General features: G+C 47.1%; 1 protein-coding gene across 2 annotated transcripts in view; it reads left to right on the top strand.

Annotated features, from left to right (window-relative positions):
• Window positions 1-12,429: 12,429 nt before the first annotated feature.
• The window catches only part of C7H17orf97 (chromosome 7 C17orf97 homolog), a 4,819-nt gene continuing 3,496 nt past the window's right edge, over window positions 12,430-13,752 (top strand). For both annotated transcript variants that reach the window (XM_005349529.3, XM_005349528.3), the window contains exon 1: window positions 12,430-12,706. In XM_005349529.3, coding sequence (XP_005349586.1) covers window positions 12,502-12,706 — 205 coding nt within the window. In that variant the 5' untranslated portion in view covers window positions 12,430-12,501. The remainder of the gene's footprint in view (window positions 12,707-13,752) is intronic.

The raw sequence follows: 13,752 nt of genomic DNA, 5'->3' as shown, positions 1-13,752 counted from the left end.
ACACACACACACACACACACACACACACACACACACACACAAAGAGAGAGAAAGAGAGAGACTTATTGAGAACTCCCTATCATTAGGATGGCATATTTGTCATCATTTTTGCTTTGTTTTACAGTGTCTCATATAGGACAGGTTGTCTTTGAACTCATTACATAGCTGAGGAAGGCATGACCTTCCTGCCTTCACCTCCTGAGTAATGAGACTCCAGACTCGGGCCATGTCACCCAGTTCACATCTGTGATCATGAATGATTCAAACTCTGAAACATGTTTACTAACTGGAACTCACAGTTCATTCAGATGTTCTTTTGATGGAGCCTAATTCCATTTCCTGTCCCAAGATCCCTTCCAAGATATCAGTTAATTTAGTCATCATGTCTCCTTGGTGGCCTCCTGGCTGTGACAGTTTCTTAAACTTGCTGCCTCTGATGACCTTCCCCGGTTGAGATGTAGCAGAGATGTCTCTATTAGAATCCACCAGAGAGCTCTCTCATCATTAGACTAGAAATACAGATTTAGAAGTGAAGAGCCTTTATATATGTATATCATAGAAGTGTACATTATTGGGTTAGAGAGATGGCTCAATGGTTAACAGCAGGTATTGCTCTTACAGAAAACCTGAATTTGCTTCCACATTGCATGGCTCATAAGCACCTGTAATCCCAGGAGGTCTGATGCCCTCTTCTGGTCTCCATGGGCACTGCACACACACGTGCACACATGCACATACATGTGCACACACATACACACAATACACAAAACAAAGAGTGTAGGGTTTTTTGTTTTTGTTTTTTTGCTATAGATGGCCTTGATCACTTGATCCGCTGGCTGAGATGTCTGTCAGACTTTGCCACTGCAAGATCACTCTGTCCCCACTTTCCATAGCGTGTTATTTGGAAAGAAGCCCCACTCAGCCTACATTGAGAGAACAGAGGTGCTCCCCTATTAATTTGTTTTCTTTATATGTTTTGGTTTTGGTTTGTTTTTTGAAACAGGATCTCTCTGTGTAACTCTGGCTATCCTGGAACTCGCTCTGTAGAGCAGGCTGGTCCCAAACTCATAGAAATCTGCCAGCCTCTGCCTTCCAAGTGCTGAGATTAAAGGTGTTCACTACCATGCCCAGCCTGGTGTTCGCCTCCTTTAAGGGAGGATACACACACACTGTTGGCACCTCTGTCTCCTCTCTGCTCGTTTACTCAGTCATCAGTGTGTCCGCATGCTTTCGTGGACATTTATCGTGTAGTTTGGGTTTTATTCCAATTCTGTTTTGATTTTTTGCTCCTATTCTTCCAGTTTTGACTGTTAAGCAGTCTCTTACCTGGTTCCCATGGCCTTTGATTCATCTTTATCAATGTGGGGACTTGGAGGAATTTGAAGATGGGATCTTGGCAACTTCTTTACTTTCTGGCATTATAAGATGCTTGAGGCTCCATTAGAGTACTACTCAGCGGTAAAAAAACAATGACTTCTCGAATTTTGCATGCAAATGGATGGAAATAGAAAACACAATCCTGAGTGAGGTGTCCCAGACCCAAAAAGATGAACATGGGATGTACTCACTCATTTTGTTTTCCTTCCCTGATTCTAGAATCTGCCATATTTTCAAGGAGCTGGGATTAGTTTATTGGAGAATGACACTAGCGTGGATGTGCTCATTGCTAGTGGATCTACTTTTACTCCTCAATTCTGGGGACCAAACCCAGGGCCTCATGCACATTTAGCACACCTCCTAGTGAGCTACACCCCAGCCCTGCCTGCTTTCCTTCATCAGTTACAGCAGGCCAAGGCAAGGTTTAGTCTGTCCAGTACATGGTCTTGTCTCTTGGGGATTAGTGCTTGGAATCAGGCTCCAAAGAGCCTTGAATTCCAGGCCTTGGAAGGGAAGTATGGAATGGGAAGATGGACTCAGTCTCCCAGCATGCTGAAGAAGCAGTCAGAGTGATCTTCCAGGCCAAGATGAAGGTATGGTGCTTCTGAGATGGCCACGGACATCCATCCAGTCAGAGAAGGCAAAAGGAGAGAGCCTGAAGATAAGTGATCCCAGGAGAAAAACAGCAGGGCCCACAGGCATCCTAGGATGTGACATCATGACCAAGGTGCTTGGCTGAGGATGCCTATTGCTTGTGCATGAATCTATGTAAGGGGATGCTTTCTATCTCACCTGCCTGGTCCCAAATAACTGACTCAAAGGTTGAATATGAAATATAAATGCCCGGCCGAACTCTTACTCTTAAATTAACGCCTATTCTGGGTCTGGAGTGAAGACTAAGTGGTTAACAGTACTGGTTGCTCTTCCAGAGGACCTGGGTTCAATTCCCAGCACCCACATGGTAGCTTACAACTGCCTATAACTCTTCCTCCAGGGTATCCAACACTCTCACAGACATGCATGCCAAAACACTAATACACATAAAATAAAAATAAATAAAAACAAATAAATCATTTTTTAAAATTAACCCATATCCCTTTATTTATATCCTGTCACATGGTAGTACCTTTCTTAGCATGGCATGTGCATCTCCTGCTCCCTCTACATCTACCTGCAGACTCTTGATTCTGCCCTTCTCCTTCCCATCATCCTTAGTTTGGTCAACCCGCCTATACTTCCTGCCTGGCTACTGGCCAATCAGCATTTTATTAAACCAATTTGAGTGACAAATCTTTACATTTACAAGATTATTCCACAGCATATCTATTTGAGAGACTGTCTATACTTTAAATTCTCTCTTCCTAAGTTTTCTTTTTTCATTGATGGAGATTTGTTTATACTAAACCAGTGCTGTACCACTGAGCTAAAGCCTCAGCCTCCTTACCCTATTTTTTATTAACTTTAAAAATTTGAAGACAGGTCAGGCAGTGGCAGCACACACCTTTAATTTCAGCACTTGGGAGGCAGAGGCAGATAAGTCTCTTTGAGTTCAAGGCCAGCCTGGTTGACAGGGTGAGTTCCAGGACATTCAGAGAAATAGTGTCTTGAAAAACCAAGCCTAACCAAACTAAAACAAAAAATGTAAAGACAGAGTCTTTTCGTTTTGTTTCCACTTGTTTGTTTTAAGACAGGGTCTTTCTATGTAGCCCTGAACGTTCTATGTAGACCAGTCTAGCCTCAAACTCACAGAGATCCACTACCTCTACCTCAAAAGGTTTATTTATGTATTTTATGTATATGAGTGCTTTGTCTGCATGTATACCTGCACACAGAAGAGGGCATCGGACCCATTATAGACAGTTGTGGGCTGCTATGTGGGAGTTGAACTCAGGACCTCTGGAAGAGTAGAGCAGGCAGTGTGCTTAGCTGCTGAACCATCTCTCCAGCCCTTTAAGCTAGGATCTTGTTCCCTACCCAAGCAGGCTCTTTGAACTTGTAATCCTCCTGCCTCAGTCTCAAAAGTAGTTGAGATTATAGGCCTATGCCACCAGGTCTGGGCTATGTGTGTATGTGTGTGCATGTGTGCCTGTGAATGTATGCATGTGTGCGTGTGTGTGTGCGCGCATGTGCATGTGTGCATGCGTGCCTGTGAATGCATGCATGTGTGTGTACACACGCGTGTGTGTGCATGTGTGTGGTTTTAACAAATGGAATCTTTTGCATCCTGGGAAGGCATTCAACTCTTTGTAGGGATTGAACTCCCAGTCCTCCCTCTCCCCACTCTAGAGATTAGGAAGGCCACGGCACCTGGAGCCTCCGGCCTGCAGCTTTGTTTTTCTTAACAGGATTTTTTCTGGGAAATAAGCCTTTTGGGGCTCCCTCTCTGCTTGAGAACCAACAACCTGCAGAGTTCAGGCACACAGCAGCTGTCCCCAGCAAGGCCTGATTCTATTTCCTCTTCTGGAGACATCCTATGGGAACAGGAGCATAAATCAATAACAACTATTTGAGATAAATCTGTGCCGGAAGCCACCTCCGTAGGGGTTGGGTGATGGAGCGGGCACAGCAACCCACAGCTGAAGGTAGCTGAGGTTCACAGAGGTCCCAGCTTCCTCTTAACCACACACAGTGAAGCAGGCTGGGGTAAACAACTAACCCAACTGCAGGTGAGTGAGTCCCAGCCTCCTGGGACTTGCAGCAAGAAAAGGCCTCCAGAAATGGTTCAGAGGGCAACATGAGAACCTGCATCCATCACATTCTGGTTGACCCCATCTCAACCTCACAAAGCCACCGGTTTTACAGGTAGAGGAAGCAGGGCTGAGGTCTCCGGAGGTTACTGACCCAACGTGACAAAGCTCATAAATTCTAGTTTCTGGATTCCAAGTATGAAGTCTCCAGGATGGGCTCTTGACTCCTCAGCAACAGCCCAGTCAGAGCCCGGGCACTCCTGGACGTGGTGGCTCACAACCATCTATAATGACATATGGTGCCCTCTTCTGGCCTGCAGACAATACTGTATGCATAATAAATAAATCTAAGGGAAAAAAAGGAGATAGAGAGCCTCTCGGAAAGACAGGAGGCAGGAGATCTGCTTGCCTAGGCAGGAAGGGGTAGATTGGGAGTGGACAGGGCTTGTCCCTTAAAGAGACAGGGTACCCAGGGGACAGGCAAGGCCAGCAGATTTACTTTTATAACAATTCTAACTAGTTATCCCTTTCATTGGTATGTTGTGATTGGTGGCTTAGACTAGATTGTTGGGGGCCTTGAACTGGGTAAAAATCTCCCATAACCTTAAATTCTTAACAACATAGCAAATAAACAGCAGAACTAGACTCAAACCTGCACATAGCTGAGCAGGACGCAGCCTCCAGATGGGACCAGTGGGCAGCTGGGTGACTTCCCGTACAAACCCACTCCCACCCCTTCTTTTTTTTTAAATATTTATTTATTTATTATGTATACAATATTCTGTCTGTGTGTATGCCTGCAGGCCAGAAGAGGGCACCAGACCTTGTTACAGATGGTTGTGAGCCACCATGTGGTTGCTGGGAATTGAACTCAGGACCTTTGGAAGAGCAGGCAATGCTCTTAACCTCTGAGCCATCTCTCCAGCCCCTCCCACCCCTTCTTAACAAGCCCTGTCAAATTTTACTGTCTCCATCGCTTTCTGGAGCTAAGACCCACACCCACAAAGATGGGGTTTGAAAATGTCAAAATCTAGAGATGAAGAGAGGTGACTCACTCCTCTGTACCTATGCTGAGCGTTGACTGAATCCTCCGTACCCACCGTTAACTATGCTGAGCGTCTCTGCTCTGGTGACTCAAACACCAGGAAGTCACGGGGTGAGCCAGGTCTCAGGTGGAGAACAGGAAGCAGCAAGTAAAGTGTGGTCCCCAGGCGGCGGCGGAGGAGGACAAAGGAGCTGTATTTGGGGCCACAAGGAAGCCCCATAGACAGGGTACAGATGAGCACGACAGCACTTGCTAAACAAGAGTTATGTTGGCTCTGAGCCTTCTACTCTGGAAGCCTGAGATGGAGGGGCCACAGGCGGGCTTCTTCTGAGGTCTTGCTTACCTTGCTGATGGCTGCCTGCCCTTTTGTCTCTTGGGTCTAATCTCTTTTTCTTTTAGGACAGGATTCAGGCCCATGAAGTAACCTTATCATCAGCCCCCATCCCCTTTGAAGCAGGTTCTTGCTTTATTGCTCAAAAGGTCTCAAACCTATTTTAACAGGAGGAGGTACTTTTGTTACTTTTTAAAAAAATTTCTCTTAAAGATTTTATTTTTCCCCATGTGTCTGTGCAGGGGGTCCAGGGGGATAGGACAATGCAGGAGCCCTTAGAGGCCAGGAGAGGGTATGGATCCCCTGGAGCTAGAGCTATAGGCTGCTGGGGCATCCAGTGCTGCTGCTGGGAAGGGAACAGCACTCTTATCCTGTGGGCCATCTCTCCAGTCCCTTCTCATTTTATTTTGTTTTTCAGAAAGGGCCTGTTATAGCTCATGCTGGCCAAGGGTGACTTTGAACTCTTGCCAAGTGCTAGAATTACAGGTCTGCACCACCACAGCCAGTTTATATGGTGCTGGGGATCGAACTCAGGACTTTGGGGCATCAGGCTTCACATGCTAGTTAGGCAAGCACTCTACCAACTGAGCTACAACCCCAGCCCCCAGAATGAATGCTAACATTACCCTCTCTCTTTCCCCCTTCTGTATGAGGGGTTGAATTTAGGGTACCCTATGTGTTATGCAAGCATACTGCCACTGAGATACATCCTTAGCCCCAGGCCTGCCTTTAGCAGTTGCAAACCCCAGGGCAAGAACAGACATGGGGACCCACGCACCGTATGCGTAAATATTAAATGTTAGAAATTAAATTGACAAAGTGTTAAGTAAAATACGCACTATTCGCCTACCTTGACAAATGTACCTTCGCTCCAATCTGGCAGACCAGATTTCAGTTTCGGATCTCAGGCTCGTGGGGGTTCTGTGCCATCCCACAGCCTGCCCCCTCCCCTCCTGTTCCCAGCTTACTCTGAAAAGGTCCCTTGAGCACACAAGTTTGGAAACTTTGACCTGCTTTTCCAGTTTCTACCCATGTTGCCTTCAGCCTGGAGGGGCCCAAGAAAGGTGGACCAAGGAAGGAGTCCACATGGTTTCTCCAAGCAGGCCCCGGCTGTGTGGATAAGAAATCAGAAAGGTCCAGGTACTCAGACTGTAGGCTAGGAGGGGAGACAACTGCGGGTGGACAGGAACCTGGGCTGCAGCATCTCTGTCCCTTCAGGAGAGGTCACTGGAGCAGAGGCTGAGCTGGATTCTGTGAAACACGAGACCAGCATCGGGGGCTCCTTTGACCCAAATCTCAGGTCAGTACTGATAAAACAGCCTGCCCTCCTTGGGGAAAACACAGAGAGCTTGGGCAGGACAGCGCTTAGCATAGCAGCCTGCTGAGGGAGCCAGGCTGTGCAGGCAACAGGAAGCCGCAAAGCCACAAACCCTACCCATGGCAACCGGGGCCAAAGGGGAAAAACCTGATCCTCGCAGAGAAAGACTGCACAGCTCTCAGCCACTTACCTCGGGGAGAAAGTGTCAACAAGGAAGCCAACAATGACCATGAAAATACCCACCAGCTCCTCTGAGGGTCAGTGAACTTGGGAAGCCTACTGTGTTCTGAAAGAAGCCATAGAGCGCCGTGGGGGGGGGGGGCACTCAGTGGCAAGAAGCATGCTGAGCACATGGATCCCAACTCCTCACCACCACTGCCCCCACACACATGCACACAGACAGACAGACAAACACACAGATACGTAGATCTGGAACAGTGGGTTCCAGGAACACTTGATTAACATGAAAAGTTTGAACAAGTCACTTTGAGTCTGTGCTTGTTTCTGTCTCAGACAGGGACACATCGACTGGTACATCCCTCACAGAGACTACACCAAGTCCCATTATCCTACATCATTCATTCATGTATATATAGCATTTCAGCTGTGCCAGGAGCTGAGCTCTGCAGGGAGAACACACTTAAACACGCCACAGGCTCTGACCTCAAGGAACCAGGCCGGGCAGAGGAGGCACGCAAGCAAGGTTCTCTGAGAGTTGCCCATTGCCCACTGCCCTTCTTCATGGTGGGAATTATTTATAAGACAAATAAATGGGAGCTAAGGCCAAGCTGATTCAGCTGGAGTCTTACCGTGTTGCAACTGTCGGCTCAGCTGAGCCTCTCTCCTCAGCCTCCTGAGCAGCTGTGATAACGGGTGCCGCCCACCCCAGCTAGATCTTTCCGAATTTCTACTTAACTAATGTGGGAGGAGAGGGACTCAGAAGACAATTTTTGGGAGTTGGTTTTCTCTGATCATCACGTGGGTTCCAAGGACTAAACTTGTGTGGTAAGGCTCGGTCGCAGGACACTAGAGAATGCCAGTGTCAGCCTCCTGCCACTGCTGCTGTGGGAGCCATGTCTCTGCTCTTAACACCTGGCTGCTGTCAGGAAGCCAGGATGAAGAAATGACTTAGAAGACAGGTTAGAAGGACAAAGGCACAGCACAGAGAGAGTGGTGGAGACTTATGGGAGACTGGATGGCTTGGAAAACTGTGCTGGGCACAGGAGTCCACACCTGTAATCCCAGCTGAAAGAAGACTGGTGCAGGAGGATTTTGCGAGTTTGAGGCCTTCCTGGGCTACATAGATAGTTCCATGTAGGCGGAGTTTCTCTGTGTCTCAGCAGCCGATCCCAAATAATCATTCAGAGACTTAATATTAATTATAAATGCTCAGTTGATAGCTTATGTTTATTTTTAACTAGTTCTTGTAACTCAAATGAACTCATATTTCTTATCCTCTGCCACGTGGCTTGCTACCTTTTCTCAGTAGGTAAGTTCATCTCCCTCCAATCTCCTCACGATTCTTCCTGACTCCACTCCCTTCTTCCCAGCATTCCTCTGCTCCGAAATCCTGCCTAGTTGTCAGGATGTCAGCTCTTTATCAACCAATGACAGTAATACATATTCAGATTGTATGAAAAGACTGTCCCGCAGCAGTTCCACGTGGGGTAATAAGGAAATCTTGTCTTTAAAAACTGAGGGGGGGGAGACAAGAAAAAGAAAAAAATATAGGAACAACCTCAAGAACTAAAGAAGCCCAGGGTTTGGTGACAGGGAAGAGAGGGCTAGCCCGAGTACGACAATGCTGCTCAGGGCTGATTGTCTCCCCCAGGCCCAGGCTTGCTCTCCAGAGTGGCACTAATCAGAGGTGCCAAAAACTCTGAGGTGGGGGCCAGTGTGAAGCCTTTAGCTTCCCCCAAGAGGCTTGCGAGAAGCCAGTTCCTTCCCTTTTCTCTTCCTCTCCCCATCCATAAGGGGAGATTTTTACCCACCTTGGGCTTGCACCACGATAGGACGTCTCCCCACAGGCCCAGAACAATGTACCTACTGATTCTGGGCCAAAACCTCGGAAACCTATTTTGCTGTTTTGAGACAAGGTGTCATTCCTTAGTCTGGGATGGCCTGGAACATATTATGTAGCCCAGGCTAGCCTCAAACTTGTGGAAATCCTCCTGCCTCAGCTTTCCAATGCTGAGATGTTTGTTTTTGAGTAAAGATGGAGATCTGTAAGCAAACTCCAGACACAGCTACCAGTGGTCAGCTGCAAGCAAAGGACAGCTGTGGTTTATCTCTACACGGCTCTTTTCCCATGCCATTTACTTAGCGTGTGTGCCTGCACACGTGCGCAAATACAGGGAATGTAGGAGGAGGTCCAAGGCCAACTTCTAGAGTCTGTCCCCTCCTTCTACCATGTGAGTCCTGGGATGGAATTCCACTTGCCAGACTCGGTGCTCAGTGCCTTTACTGCTGAGCCACCCCACCAGCCCTTGCTTCTTAAGGACAGAACCAGACAGGCAAGAGGAAGAGGCTGAGTGCTCACATACGAGGGAGTTTGCCAGGTTGGCTGGAGGGCCCTTTGCAGAGCAGCGCATCCCTGAGCCCGGTACAAGTGCACAGATCAGTTCTAATAACTGGCATCCACTGAGTGCTAAGTCCATAGATAGGATGCAATCCCATCAAAATCTCAGCAGGCTACCTAAAAATAATGAAAAGCCTGGCAGTGGTGGTGCACACCTTTAATTCCAGAGGCAGAGGCAGACAGATCTCTCTGAGTTCGAGGCCAGCCTGGTCTACAGAGTGAGTTCCAGGGCAGGCTCCAAAGCTACAGAGGAACAACAAAAAACAAAACAGAAACCCAATGAAAAAAGACAAGAAGATTTGAAATGTATATACAAGAACAAGAGAGTTATGAGAATCAAAATAATATTAAAAATGAACCTTATTGAAATATTTGGACTATGTGAGATCAAGACTTAATTATAGGGGCTGGAGAGATGGCTCGGCACCTAGGAGCACTGCTGCTCTTCTAGAGGACACAGCTTTGACTCCCAGCACCCACATGGTGGGTTACAACCTTCTGTAACTCCAGTTTCAGGAGGCCTGACACCCTTTTCTGGCCTCCATGGGCACCAGGCATACATAGACATATATAAAGAAAGATAAGATACCCATACACATAAAGATAATAAGATAAAAAATACTAATTACAAAGTTATATTATCTAGACAGTGTGATATTAATACAAGTACAGTCATATGGAACAAGAAATATAATAGAGGGTCCAGAAATAGTCATATATGTATGTGTGTGTATATATATACATACATGTATGACTATTTCTGGACCCTCTATTATATATATGTATATATTTGTATATATACACACACACACACACACACACACACACACACACACACACACACATAGGTTTCTAAAAATGTTCTGAGTTAAGCTAGGCATGGTTCCTGTAATCCTAGCACTTGGGAGGCTGGGGCAGGAGGAGGATTGTGAGTTGGTGGCTAGCCTGGGCTATATAGCAAGACCTTGTCTCAAAAAAAAAAGTGTTGAATGAAGTTCATGAAGAAAAGAATGTCTTCTTGATGAGAGTTTGGGGAACAACTGGAAATTTATTTGTTGATCTCTATCTAACTTTGCTCACAAATTGATTTGAGATGGGTTTTGAACCTAACCTTAAGACTCAAGAAAACATAGCTTCTTTCTTTTTTTTTTTTTTCTGGGGGAGGAATTCGAGACAGGGTGTGAGGACTTGACTTTGCAAACTCCATTTTAAAGAAGGGCCTTCATCTTAAGCCATATAATAGCTGGAGTGTGGGCGATCTAAGCTCCAGAAATGAGCTGCCACAGCAGAGATTTGAAACTCACTCTGTAGACCAGGCTGGTCTTGAACTCAGAGAAGTTTAAAATTTTAAACTCACCTTTAAATAAAGCAAGCAAGGAAGACAGGGCGGAGAGTAGGAGGGGGCGTGAAGGTAGGAAGCCCCGGGTCCATGCGTATAAGGCAAGCACTCCAGCAAATGAGCTACATCACAGACGTGACACAGACTATTCATGACAAGAACGTCAACAAATCCACCCAGACTGGAGGGGAAGAGTCTAATGGCCTCCTTCTGTGGGAATGCTGAGATTCCAGAAGCGCTTACGGGATAAGAAATATTGTGGCAGTCATACTTGGGTTTGGTTGTTGTGGTTTTAGACAGTGTCCCCTGTAATCTGGCTGGCCTCAGAGTCAGATTGGAGCCAAGGATGATCTTGACTTTCCTCATTTATCCTCACCTCCCGAGTGCTGGGATTAGAGGCATGTGCCACCCTGCCCAGTATATGGGGTGCTGGTGATCAAACACAGGACTTGATGTATGTTAGGCAAGCATGGTGCCAGCTAAGCTACACCTCGGGCTTTTGGCAGTCATATTTGGATAATATGTCCTGTGGTGGCTAAACCTGAAAGAAAAGTAAGCAACAGATCCTATCAGGCTTTCGAATTATATTAATGAGCTTGGGCTTCTTAAAACTGTGGTGCTGGGTTGATGGGTCACATGGGTCTCCCACTTGCTGTATAAGCACCCTACCATTGAACTACATTCCGCAGCCTGTTAGTATAGTCTTGATAAGAATTGCCATGGGGTGGGGGTGGGGTGCTGAGGAGGTGGCTAGCAGCTCGTAGCACTTGATGCTCTTGCAGAGGACCCAATTCGGGTTCCCAGCACCACAGCTCACAGACATCTTTAACTCCGTTCCTGAGGGTCTGGTGTGCCCTTCTTACCTCTGAGACAGCACAGGAGTGAAAGAGATATAACCATCTCTACTTGGTCTTGCCCTGTGTACTCTGGCTCACAGCAGAGCTCCAGTAAATTAAAAACACATGCATACAACATAAAAACACATGCATACAACATAAAAACACATGCATACAACCTCAACAAGAGGTACACATACACTCAGGTGAAACATACACAAAATAAACATTAATTAATAAATTCTTTTTTTAAAGAAAACAAATTTTGTTTTGTTTTTCAAAACAGGGTTTCTCTGTGTAACAGTCCTGGCTGTCCTGGAACTCACAGAGATCCACCTGCCTCTGCCTCCCGAGTGCTGGGATTTTAATGCCACCACTGCCCGACAGAAAACTATTTTTATGAGGTTCCAGGACTGGCGTCTCATACCTGTAATCCTAGTTACTGGGAGGCTAACACAGGAAAACCATGAGTTCCAGGCCTGCTGGGATACAGTGAGAGTTTCAGACCACCCTGGACAATTTATTAAAGTGTGTATGGGGGGGGGGTGCAGATAGCAATAGCTCATGCCTGTAATCCCAGTCCTTGGGAGCAGGTACAAGAGAATGAGGAATTAATTCCAGGTCAGCCAGCTCGAACTTTATGAGACCGTGTCCAAAACAGATAAAATTTCTCTTTTGATAAATAAAATAAGAAAAGAGAAAAAAAAGGGCTATCATTTAAAATGGCACAGAAGTGACTAAGATATATCACTGTCAGCCCAAGCATGAACAATCTCTATCGTGCTTCGCACTGGTCAGGTCTCAAACAAATCGAAACACGCATGCGTACGGCTAGAGGCGCAGGCGACCCCTGGCGGCGACTTCGTGGTTGAGCTTGAGACGAGGAGCGGTCGCCATGGAGACGCGTGGCCAGGCGAGCAGTGAGCTCCTGGAGCCCGCCTGGCGCGGGTCTTCGGCTGTTCCAGGCGCAGGTCGCGGTCCCGTGGGCGGATGGCCGGCCGCGGTGGGACCGGAGCGGCGGAGTTTGTCGAGGAGGGAGAGGACGACGAGGAGGAGGAGGCGCGGGAAGGGGGCGCTGAGGGCTCCCCGAGTTCCAAGCTGCCCCCCATCGTGGGCACCACCTCCGATCTGGCCAAACGGAAGGTGAAGAAGAAAAAGAAGAAGAAAAAGACCAAAGGTTCGGGCAAGGGGGACGGTAAGAGGAGCAGCTAGCGAGGCTGCTTTGGCTCTTGGACCTGAGATTCCTCACACAGATGCCCCTTCTACCTGGAAGTCACCTCAGGCCAGAAACAGACACCACACCCTGACAGTGACACAGGACACTTTGGGGCAGCCCAGAGATGCCCAACCCTACCCATAAGACTATGCCCACCACCACAGAGACCCCTTAATTACCAAGGAAGTCTCTACCAATTTTAGTCCCAATATATCCAAAGACTCCCTCCTCCGAGAACCCTCAATATCTAAGGATCTTCCACCCCACACAGATACCCCCACAGATACCGACCCCAAGAGCCTTACACCTAATTTATGTATACCCACCTCCTTTCAACTTCCTAGCTCCTCAGGCAAACACACCCTTCCAGACTTCTCAAAGAGACTAGCCCAGAAGCAAAGGTATTAGTTGATACTCCCACAGAGGAACAGATAGACTTCAGGCTCTCTCCCCTCTAGTAGGAATCACGCCCGTGTAAAAAGACGTAGACAGAATCTTCTGTGAATGGACTCCACCAAGGGACAGCTATATACTGCGGAAACTCATGGCGGACCCTTCTCATCCTGCCATCACCACCCACACTTTTTGTTGTTTTGGTTTTGGATTTCCGAGACAGTGTTTCTCTTTGGAGCCTTGACTGTCCTGGAACTTGCTCTGTAGACCAAGCTGGGCTTGAGCTCAGAGATCTGCCTACCAAATTCTGGGATTAAAGGCGGCATGTGCCGCCACCACCACCTAACATCACTAACACTCTTTACAATGTCTTCTTATAGCAATATGACACTATCCAACTCATCTAAAGTATGATGGCGCCTTCATGCATACACATGTAGGCTGCACACATGTGGATTTGGTTAGGTACTTACGTAGATGCATAGATGCCAACACAAATTGCACAACTAGATACTAGACACTTTCATGCATAGATACACCCATATATCATAGCCATGCAGGTACTCTAGACACATACATAGATATACTCATATATCATAGCCATGCAGGTACTCTAGACACATACATAGATA

Source organism: Microtus ochrogaster, chromosome 7 (genome assembly GCF_000317375.1).
Source record: "Microtus ochrogaster isolate Prairie Vole_2 chromosome 7, MicOch1.0, whole genome shotgun sequence".
NCBI lineage: Eukaryota > Metazoa > Chordata > Mammalia > Rodentia > Cricetidae > Microtus > Microtus ochrogaster.
The sequence above is the reverse complement of the archived record's forward strand: the minus strand, read 5'-3'. Positions and strand labels throughout refer to the sequence as shown.